Source organism: Microcaecilia unicolor, chromosome 3, assembly GCF_901765095.1.
Source record: "Microcaecilia unicolor chromosome 3, aMicUni1.1, whole genome shotgun sequence".
Lineage (NCBI taxonomy): Eukaryota > Metazoa > Chordata > Amphibia > Gymnophiona > Siphonopidae > Microcaecilia > Microcaecilia unicolor.
In genome coordinates, this window is record NC_044033.1 from 335,583,912 (window position 1) to 335,595,061 (window position 11,150).

Consider the following 11,150-nt stretch of genomic DNA (forward strand, 5'->3'; position numbering starts at 1 on the left):
TACGAAGTTTAGCATGTATATTGGGGCGTCTGCATGAATAATTTTGTGTACAATCGTGCAGATCTTGAACGTAATGCGTTCCCTAAGTGGGAGCCAGTGGAGCTTCTCTCTTAAGGGTTTTGCATTTTCATATTTAGTTTTTTCCAAATATGAGTCTGGCGGCAGTATTCTGGGCAGTTTGTAGTTTTTTGATAGTTTGTTCTTTGCATCCAGCGTACAGTACGTTGCAGTAGTCCAGATGACTTATTACCATTGACTGTACCAGGGTGCAGAATACGTACTTCGGGAAGAAAGGTTTCACTCTTTTAAGCTTCCACATGGAGTAGAACATCTTTTTCGTTGTGTTCTTCACGTGGTCATCAAGGGTGAGCTTTCGATCAATGGTGACTCCAACAATTTTCAAGTTTTTTGAGACAGGGAGAGAACAGTATGATGTGGTTATGGTAGAGAAGTGTTTTGTGTTATGTTGTGAGGTGAGTACAAGACATTGTGTTTTTCTGCATTGAGTTTTAGTTGGAATGCATCTGCCCAGGTGTGCATTATTTGGAGGCTTCGGTTGATCTCGTTGGTGATTTCGTTTAGATCATGTTTGAAAGGGATGTAGATTATGACGTCATCTGTATATATGTAGGGGTTGTGGTTTTGATTAGCCAGCAGTTTGGCTAAAGGTATCATCATCAGGTTGAATATGGTTGGGTGGTGAGAGGGGGGATCCCTGGGGAACTCCACACTTGGGTGTCCATGGGGGTGATCTTTCCGCATTCGTTGTTACTTGGTAAGATCTTGTTGTCAGGAATCCTTTGAACCATTTGAGGACTGTACCTCCTATTCCGAAGTATTCTAGTATATGTAACAATATTTCATGATTAACCATGTCAAAGGCACTGGACATGTCGAATTGTAGAAGGAGTATGTTGTTACCAGTTGCGATTGCTTGTTTAAATGAGTTCATTGCGGACACTAGAACTGTTTCGGTGCTGTGATTTGATCGAAATCCTGATTGAGAGTTGTGCAAGATTGAATGGTTATTTAGGTATTCAGTAAGTTGTTTCATCACTATACCTTCCATGAGTTTAGTTGTAAGTGGAATAGATGCTACTGGGTGGTAGTTGGTTAGGTCCATTGAGCTTTTCTTAGCATCTTTTGGTAGCAGCGTAAGTAGGATGTTTCCTTTGTCTATGGGGAAGAGCCCATTTTGAAGCCTGTGGTTTACGTGGTTCGTGAGTTCTGTTTTGAAGTGTTTGGGTGCTGATCTTATTAGATTGTTAGGGCAGATGTCTAGTTTGCATTTTGATTTGGCGTATTTTCCGAGCCAGTGTGAGAGTTCATTTGATGAGATTGTGTCAAAATTGGTCCATGATCGGTCTGCTGGGCATTCCTCGGGTTTTGGGTCTAGATATTCAAGGATATTTGTGTAATCCGTTGCATTAGTAGGTATCGTGAGTCGGAGCTTTATGATTTTTTCCTTGAAGTGATTTGCAAGATTGGTTGCTGATGGGATATCTGAGTTGTTGGATGTAACCGTGGTAGTATTTAGAAGATTATTTACAAGCGAGAAGAGTTTGTGTGTGTCCTTGTAATTTGGTCCTATTTTGGTTTTGTAATACGTTCTTTTTGGTTGTCTGATAGTGTACTTGTATTTCCTTTGTAGTTGTTTCCAGTTTTTAAGCGTGTTTTCGTCTTTTTTCTTGCTCCACGCTCTTTCTAGTCTTCTGACCTGTGTTTTTAGTTCTTTCAGTTCTTCGTTAAACCATGGTATTGAGTTTTTTCTGTGAGAAGTTCTGGTTTGAAGTGGTGCTATATTGTTTAGTATTGTTAAGCATCTGTTCTCCCATTCTTAGAGGAATTGGGGTGAGTCTGTGGGTGTTGTCCATTCGTTGGTATAGAATTGCTGCCAGAATGTTAGTGGGTCTATTTTACCTCTCGTAATATAGGTTTGTTGTTTTTGCTTTTGCTGTGTCTTTTTTGTTCTCCAGTGGAGGGAAAGGTTTGCACTGTAGTGGTCAGACCATGGTCTGGCTGTCCATTTTGTGTCTATTAATATAATATTTGGTTCTGATGAGAGTTTGTGGGTGACGATGTCTAGTGTATGTCCTTTTTCATGGATGGGCTGTGTGTTTGGTCAGTGGAGCTCCCATAGTTCGAGGAAGTCTTTGCATTCTTGTACATTGCTTGAGTTATTGTCTTCAAGGTGAAGATTGATGTCTCCTGCTATAAGAAGGTTTTGGGTGGAAACACAGGTGTTCGATATGAAGTCCAGAAGATGCATTTGTGAGTCTTGCCATTTGCCCGGGGGTCTGTAGAATAAAATTAGGTTTAGTTGATCACATAGGTTGGAGTGGTTGATTCTGACAGATGCTATTTCGAGTTGGGGAAGAATGGATTCTGCTGTTGTTGTGACAGTGAATTGAGATTTGTAGATTATTGCTATGCCTCCTCCTCTTTTTCCTACTCTTGTCCAGTGGGTGATTTTGTATCCTGGAGGACAGAGCTCTGAGATTATTGGATCTTTGGGATCATGGATCCAAGTTTCGCTGATAAGTAGGAAGTCGAGATGGTCATCTGTAATCCAATCCGTTATTGTCATGGTTTTATTGACTACTGATCTGGCATTGATGTATCCTATTTGTATTTCTTGGTGGTGTTCACTTGGGTTTGAGGTAGTGATGATTTTTATCAGCTGTCTGTCTTCTTGATGTATAGGTTTGTTGTGTCTTTTCGTTTCTTTCTGCTGATTATGACTGTGACTCGTAGGTTGTTTATGCTGTTGTTTAATGTTTTGGGTCATTATGTTGTGTGTAGGGCATGTGAATGGTTTGTGAGTTGCGGGAGTAGTGTCTGTGTTATAGATTGTGTGTGCGTGGTGGGTTAGGTAGAGACAGTAGTTAATTAGGAGTAATAATTTGCTGGGTTTCATATCAGTGTTAGTTATGTAGCAAAATATTATAGTGATATCATTTCGGGGAGTGGGTATTTCTGTCACAGATTATAATCTATCACAGCCCACTGTGATCCATCTGTTTCTGGGTCAGTTCATTCTTTCTGGGAGTGCTGGTAAAGGATCAGGAGTCTTAATGGAGGGGAGATTTCCTTTTTTTTCGCTGTTAGCTCCTCTTTGAGCTGATTCAGTTTCTTTGTTATTATAGAGAGTTGGAGACAGACAGACCATTTGGAGACTTAGAGCTTGTCCAGCACCAGGGCCATCAAGGAGTTCATTAAGAACCCTTTGTCTAGACCCTACTTAAGGAAAGCAAGGATACTGAGACCCCAGAAGTCTGGCCTGCCCCATCCTGAAACTATTTCCTCACTCAAAGAGAGTCTCCAAGCAACTCAGGGGAAGAGCAATGCCTAGATAATTATTTCCACCTGCCTCGGTCTAGGAAAGCAGAGAGATAGTTTTGAGTATGTAATGATTCACTACTACTAATCATTTCTATACTGTTACTAGACATATGCATTATCCTACAGATTCTATATAGTGTGACCTAAGTTGCACGTGTAAATCTGGTTGTAATCTGGATTTGCAAGAGCAACGTAATTAGCTAACAAGTCAATCAGCAACGATAACTGAATTTAACAAGGAAGTTATCCATACCCATTCCTATATGTGGATGACATCAAGATCTATTTACCTTTCAAAAAGAATCCATCAGAAATCACCAATGAAATCATAAACAGCATGACCCTCATGGAATTTTGGGCATCAGCAGGGAAAAAACACAATCTCTCATTCTCTCATCCCAACACAACACTAAACACCCCATTACCATCAATGCCTTGGGCTCATCTCTCCCAATCTCAGACAACCTGAAAATCCTAGGCATTACCATAGACTGCAACCTGTCACTCAAAAACAAAGCCAAGGTCATGACAAAGAAAATGTTCTACCCAATGTGGAAACTCAAACACATAAAATCTTACTTCCCTAGGTTCGTATTCCGCAACATGATCCAAACAATGGTGCTAGCCCATGTAGACTATTGAAATGGAATCTATGCAGGATGCAAAGATCAAATCATAAGAAAACTACAGACTGCCCAAAACACAGTAGCCAGACTTATCTACGGAAAAACACGATTCCTACAAAGACTACACTGACTAACAATTAATGCGCACATAGCCTTAAAGATATGCTGTATCATACACAGAATTATCTATGGACTAACACCAGGCTACATGACTGAACTAACTGATTTACCAATAAGAAACACAATGAAAGCAGCGAGATCATACCCCAGATGCAAGGGCCTGAAATACAAATCACCATACACCTCTAGTTTCTCCTTTATAGGCAAAGGAAATTGTCTCTTACTAACCTGAAGCTCAAGGAGAATAAAAGAAACAGGTATACAACCTTTTGTGCCAGGCAAGACACCAATTTGCCCCAACCTGTGGAAAACAAATAGTAACGTTTTGCCATTCAAGGCAAGACCTACAAGATTCATAGAGATTTCTAAACATTGGACTTTCTCAATGACCCCTCTGTATCACTGTGGCTTTAATTTGAGGCTCACCATCTGGAGAATTCATTGGCTACAGTCAGCATTAAAAGAATAAATCTACCCACCCTGTAGTAGCTGCCATTACTTGGAACAGGATCTTTAGTCAGCAACTTGTTTGCCACAAAAAGTAGTATGACTGTTGATCTTATTCTTCCTTTGGCTTGGGATCACTTAGAGCAATTTGCCTTTGCTTCCAGGAAGTAGAGGTCCGGCTACCTGATACTTTGGTTTGTTTCTTTCAGGAAAATTACTTGTGAGGAATTTCCATCTCAGACTACTTATTGCACTGAGAGTTAATCATTTTATACTCATGTGTTCAAATAATACATCATACATATTAAACACATTAGCCTTAAAGCTTCAACCAGAGGCAATGGAGGGTGAAGTTATAAGAAATACCAGGAGGGGGGCATAGGGAGTCTCAGCCCATTGACTAAATATTTGACACATTATTTACTTTCATGAAGTTCATTTTACAAGCATTTTTCTCTGAACCATCATTTAAATTCTACAGTTTTTCAGAGTTAAGGGTGAAAGGTTAATAATTTGGGTTCATTCTGCTAAAGGTTGATGTTCCTTAAGGAAGGCCTGACCTGTGGGTAGTGGTATATCCCAGACAGGCTGGAAAACTGGCTCGAGTGCTCAGGTGGAAGACTTTCAATAAAAGCAAACAGTAATCCAGAAGTTTTGCAGCTGTAGTTTGGGATCCCAGTGTCCATTCCTGAAAATATATTCATGGCAGCTATATACATTAAGAAAAAGTTGTCGTAAGGGTTATCAATGCGGAATCCCAGTGTGAGGTTGGGTAAGAGCTCCGAGCTGTTGTTAATCTCCTCCACCGCAGACACAAAGGCCAGGAAGTTGTAATAGTTCAAAGGTACAGGACTTTAAAGACAATAAATACCATTAAAATATGAAACTAGCATCAAAGTATAAGATAGAGAAGCACAGACATTAGTAATAGACAAGAGTGAAAAAGGCTTAGGATTAGGGTTAGAAGATGCTTTGTTACAAGCTTTATATATTGGTCTGATAACAAACACTAACAGGTGCATGCTCCAGGTTTAGTAGAAATGAACTGCATTTCTTTCTTCTCTCTCCCTCCTCCCATATTTTTTCTATTCTTCAGCCATGCCCTCAGGCCACAGCAGATAAATGCACATCCTACCAAAATACACAAACCCTTAATCACTAGACCTAGCACTGCTGTTTCTCTGCTCATCCATATGCATCTGAACCAACAATATAAACTCCCCATTCAAGATTATTCAGGAGCCAAAGAAGGTAGGATGAAGAAGTGGTATCAGGGGAGACAGCATGGTTGAAAGTACATGTGGAAATTCCCAATCCACAGCAACAAAAATGAGGCCAGACCCATGATGGAACAGCTTGAAATATTAGCAGAAGTTCATATCAGCCAGAGGTGAAGATGTGTCCCAGAGTGCAGGGAGAAAGAAAAGAGAGAGAGGTGAGGGGAAGGAAGAGAGTTAAGAACAAGGAGGGATAAGACCAATAAACCTCAACAAATTTGACTATTTGAACGTTTCATTTTTATAAGTAACTCTAGTTGACTTTTGTGCAAAATGGCAGACTACTCAAGAAACCCCTCAGGTTACTACATCGGTGCCTGAAACCTCTGTTCACACAAATAACTTTCCTAAATCTGCACAGATTGTGTGTTTATAGGTTTCACTGGATATTCAGGCAAACACTTCACTGGTTATGTGCTGTCAAGTGTACTGAGCTTCAGCACAAAATGCAGGTGCAAACCTTTACTCTTGACACAGTAAAATAATGACAAGCTAACTACTAATACACTAAAAAATGTGCAATGATAGAAAAACAGTAACACACTACAGATTGCTGCATCAGGCTTATGTGTTTCCCTTCCTGTCAGGTGTCACAGTTTTTCCAGCTAGCAGCAGAGAAAGAGGGAACCACAAAATGCCGTTGTGATCCAGTGAAAGGCCAGGGGTGCTGTGGCTACTAGGTTGCTCGGGTGGCTACCTCAGTTGAAGTAAAGTTTCTGCACAAAAGGACAAGTAGGATGGAGGTAATTCATACAAAAGTGAGCAAAATGGCGGATATTCTGCAGAATAAGTCACATGCAGAGAGGCTGAAGGAACTAAAGACACTCGACAGAAGAAGAAAAGGAAAATATAATGCAAGTTTTCAAGTACTTATGTGCTTTGAATAAGGTACAAACAAGTAGTATTTTCAAAAGAATGAAAAGCTGAATATTAAGAAGGGGAGAACCTCAATAAAAGATTTGAATTTTTTCCTTCACGGAGAGTATGGTGGATATCTATTCAATAGAATTCAGCTTCAGAATGCAAACGTGCTTTGGAAAAATGTGGGGAGGTCACTTTTCATAATACATTTATCCAGGATTTAAAACTGTCATAAAACTTTTCATTCTGTTCAATGAAAAAATTGGATCCAGGGAAAAATATATTTTTACCTGTCCAAAAAGTATGAGGGCTTGAGAAAGACAACAACACATCTAGTTGTGTATTTTCACAATGGTTTTAAAGGGAAAATATTCACAGATAAAGCAGATGAAAATCTTAGCAGGTCATTCTTCCCCAGGGCACATTTCAAAGGGAAAAAACTTGGACTAATGTGAGAGAATTAGTAAAATGTCATCAGGTTATATCTGCAGTTTATGTCACTGTCCCAACAAAATTAAAACCCTCAAGCCTGTCTCATATAGGAACTAAACCAGGATGCTACTTACAAGATTTGTCCAACTAATGAGGGAACAGTTGTGAAGGATGGATGATGATATAGGTGAAAGGTTTCTACAGTTACAAGTCCCCCGATCACGATGTCCCCATCCCTATAGTAACCTGGTCGTAGAGATATTGATAAGTAGTTTCCAAGTGTGCACTGACACTCAGCCGTCTTCCACAGGATGTCACAAAGCATCAGCACAATCAGAACCAGATGAGCTACTATGAAACAGCTTCTGCTGTGATAATGCTCACTCTTCCTGCTCCAAATGTTATAACTGGGCATGGCATAGGATACTGTATAGTTCCTGATGGTATTATCTAACTGAATATTTAAATGATGGACAGAAAATATGAAGAACTAAACTGCAGTGAAGAACACCTGTCCATTTACACACAAGAAAGATGAAGAAAGGCAGCAAAATTGCAATGCTTATGGTGAGGTGATCACTCTATTTCTAGCTGAGCTCCAATGCCTGTGAGGACACCATGTGATCTCTGTTCATCCTTAAGGGATATCTGCTTCTGGCATCTACATTTACTGTGAAATATAGGTTGTTTCTTCTAAATATGACCTTATGGATCCTCTGTCTTCATTAACTTAGAGACAAACATTAATTTGATTGGAATGCTTGTGTGCAATAGTATAACACAACATTGTAATACAGTTGATGACAACAGAAAAAGATGAAATAGCTCATCCACTCTGAACAGTTATTGTATCTATACTGCTTTCGATACATATGAGATTCTAGTTAGAGTGAGATTGATATAAAGTATCTCTCCAGGACAGTCTATTGTGTCCCCATCTTTTTCATCTTTAACCAGAAAGGCTTTGTAATAATTTAAATAAATCTGCTTGATACAGATTTGTTCCACTGGCCTAAGGTAAACCATACTATCAGTAGATTCAGTCCTACTACCTATATAGATAATGACCTTGACTACATGGATTATGTTAAACATCAGTATTGACTTTTAATTTAAGCCAGTTATCATGTTGACTGAATATTGACCCCCATAAGTTCTGGAAGAGATAATGGAACAATAGTCAGGCTGCTTCTTTATCTCCACCACTGTCTACATCAAGAACCTGTAGAGGAGAAGCATAATGGTTAGCTGACTGGGCTGAGAATCCAGGGAATCATAGAAAATGTAGTCAAAGACCCTATGGCCTATGAAGTCTCCTCACCCATACCATCTACTCTCTCTTTCACTCCCTTAGACATCCTATGTACTTGTCCCAAGCTCTCTTAAATTCAGATACTGTTTTTGTCTTCACTGGTAGGCTGTCCCTCGAGTTCACCATGTTTCCTCCTTATACAATATCTGCCCCTCTCTCTTAGCCTCCTTTCACGTTCCTTTTAATGCCCTACATTTCCCTCTATCTAACTTTCTATCTCTCTCAGGTAGCCTCACAGCCTAATTTATCCCTTAGCTGCAAAGCACCATATATAGTCTGTGACAGCATATCAAGCACTTTCAAAACTCTCAGACTTGTAAAAAGAAGTTGGGTTATTGAGGGCTCAGATGTGCATTTTGGCCATTGGGAAAGGATATGCATTTTGTGAGCTCTCTACGTTACCAGTGCTTGCAGTGTGGCTTCTGAGGATTTTTTCTTATCGACATGTTTCTCAGCACTTTGTTCCAACATCGGCAGTTTTAATTTGATATTTTCGCCTCTTTTTGTTCCATGTTTTCTTTTTAGTTTTTGCGTTTTTGGCACTTTGAGTTTTCAGCATTATCGCTACATCATTTTCACTCGGTGCATTCCGTGGTTCTATATTTTCTCCCCATTGCGCCATAACCACCATAGGAAGGCACAGCTCTGATACTACATGGTTTTTGTAGTGGATTTATCTTTATTCTTTTTTAACCGACTTTATTATTTTGCATTGTTGTTTTATCTTTGGGGCTCTGTTTACTAACCTGCGTTATAGGCGTGTTAACGTTTTTAATGCTTATTAACCATGTATGTGCCTACAATATCCCTTATAGATGCCTACATAGTTAGTGCACTCACTAATTGTAAGGGAGTTTAAAAGGCTAACGTGCGTTAGTAAACATGGCTCTTAGTATCACAATGTTAGTGATATTTTAGTGCCTCTTTTTATATTTTTGTTTTTGTTTTGTTTTTTTCCTATTGTTTCCCCTGCACTCCCTCCCCCTTTTATCATACACATTTTAAGGATATTACATCATTTTATCATGTTTCTCTGTGTGATGTGTACTCACAAGTTGACCATGATTCTTATATACCTGGTCCTTACTGGCTATTTTTTTAATATACACTTTTATCAATATGTACTTTCATTAGTTTCTGTCAACCACCCTTTTATTCTGATTATTAAGACTGAATATTTGACATCCTTCATTTGTCCCAATGTATTCCAATGTTCTTTTCTGATTATGTATCAGGGGCGTAGGCAGACACCCAATTTTGGGTGGGCCTGGGCCCAAGATGGGTGGGCTGAAGAACCTCGCCCCATCCCACAAGTGATTTGGTCTCTCCCTCTGTTGCCTGTATGCCATATGGTCTCTCAAACATCCCCCTCCCCCGCATACCTTTAAAATAGCAGATTTTCACCAGCAACTAATACACACTGCTCATGTTGGCCCCAAAGCCTTCCCTCTGATGCAACTTCCTGTTTCCATATAGGCAGGAATACATCAGAGGAAAGGCTGTGGGGCCGGTGCGAGCAGTATGCATCAGTTGCTGCTCGTTGCAGGCAAAGATCTTCTATTTACAAGGTATACAGGAGGGAGAGTTGTTGGGATTTTTAGGCTGGGGGGGGGGGGGGATTGTGGATCCCTGCCAGCCACATCATAGGTGTGGTGCTACTGGGTGGACCTGTTATGTATCAGTTTCTTTTCCGGTTGATTCAGGTTTTATCACCACAAGGTATATAACACTCTACATTGTGCACCTATACTTTGTGATTTTAAATCACAAGGTCAGTTCTGTTTTTATTTCTTATATGGCTTGTAGTTTGTTTTAATATATTGCTTCTGATGATGTCTTCATCTTCCTTCTGCTTATGTATACTCTGATTGTTAATATGTCATTTATGTCCTTTTTATGGTTTTTATGTATGCATGTTTATTTATGTTTTAGGATTTTAATGCTTTCTATGTATTTAAATATTTTATATGTAGTGTTTGACCCCCTGATACAGAAAGTTGTTCCGTCGAAACACGTCCCCGTGTCGTCATATACATATCTGGTGCTGAATAAAGATTTCCTGGTCCACCCCCCTACTTCTCTGTACTGACTTCTTCAATCTTGGCCAGCCCTTCTCTGTCTTTCATCCTTGGCCCATGATAGGGAGGGTCCTTCACAGGATCCTTCAACATCCAGGTCTGGTGGTTCTGATCATTCCAGATTGCCTTTGAAGGCAATCTGGTTTGCTTACTAGTAAACAGCCCTTACCATCTCCCTCTTTGCCCAAACCTTCTGCAGGGACCAGTCCAGATGGAGGTTCCAACCCCTTTGGTATTATGGCCTTTCTCTTGAAAGGTCAAAGTTGAGGAGAAACAGTTACTTGAAAGATATCATTGATTCTCTGCTTCAAGCGAGGAAGAGATCTACCTCTATGGCTTATGCTAGGACCTGGAAGCTTTCTGAATCTTAGTGTTTGGAATGGGCAGTGTCTCCCTTTCACACTTCTTTGCTACACATATTGGCCTTCTTGCAGGATGAACTTAAGAAAGACCTTTTCTAAAACTCACTTACAGTGCAAGTAGCTTGTTATCAGGGTCGTATTTAGAGGTCCTCTCTGGCCACACATCCTGACATTCTTTATTTTCTAAAGGGGGTGAATCGTCTCATACTACCTCTTTTGACCTGCATGGAATCTTAATATGGTCCTTCACTCTCTTCAGAGAGTGCCCTTTGAGCTCCTTCAGAAGGCATGGC

At 39.9% G+C, this 11,150-nt stretch overlaps 1 protein-coding gene across 1 annotated transcript in view; it reads right to left on the bottom strand.

Annotated features, from left to right (window-relative positions):
• Nucleotides 1-10,588, bottom strand: part of LOC115464727 (vomeronasal type-2 receptor 26-like) — a 32,321-nt gene extending 21,733 nt beyond the window's left edge. The window contains exons 1-2 of the mRNA XM_030195084.1: nucleotides 10,494-10,588; nucleotides 5,096-5,387 (exon numbers count right to left, since the gene is read on the bottom strand). Coding sequence (XP_030050944.1) covers nucleotides 5,096-5,387; nucleotides 10,494-10,588 — 387 coding nt within the window. The remainder of the gene's footprint in view (nucleotides 1-5,095; nucleotides 5,388-10,493) is intronic.
• Nucleotides 10,589-11,150: the final 562 nt, after the last annotated feature.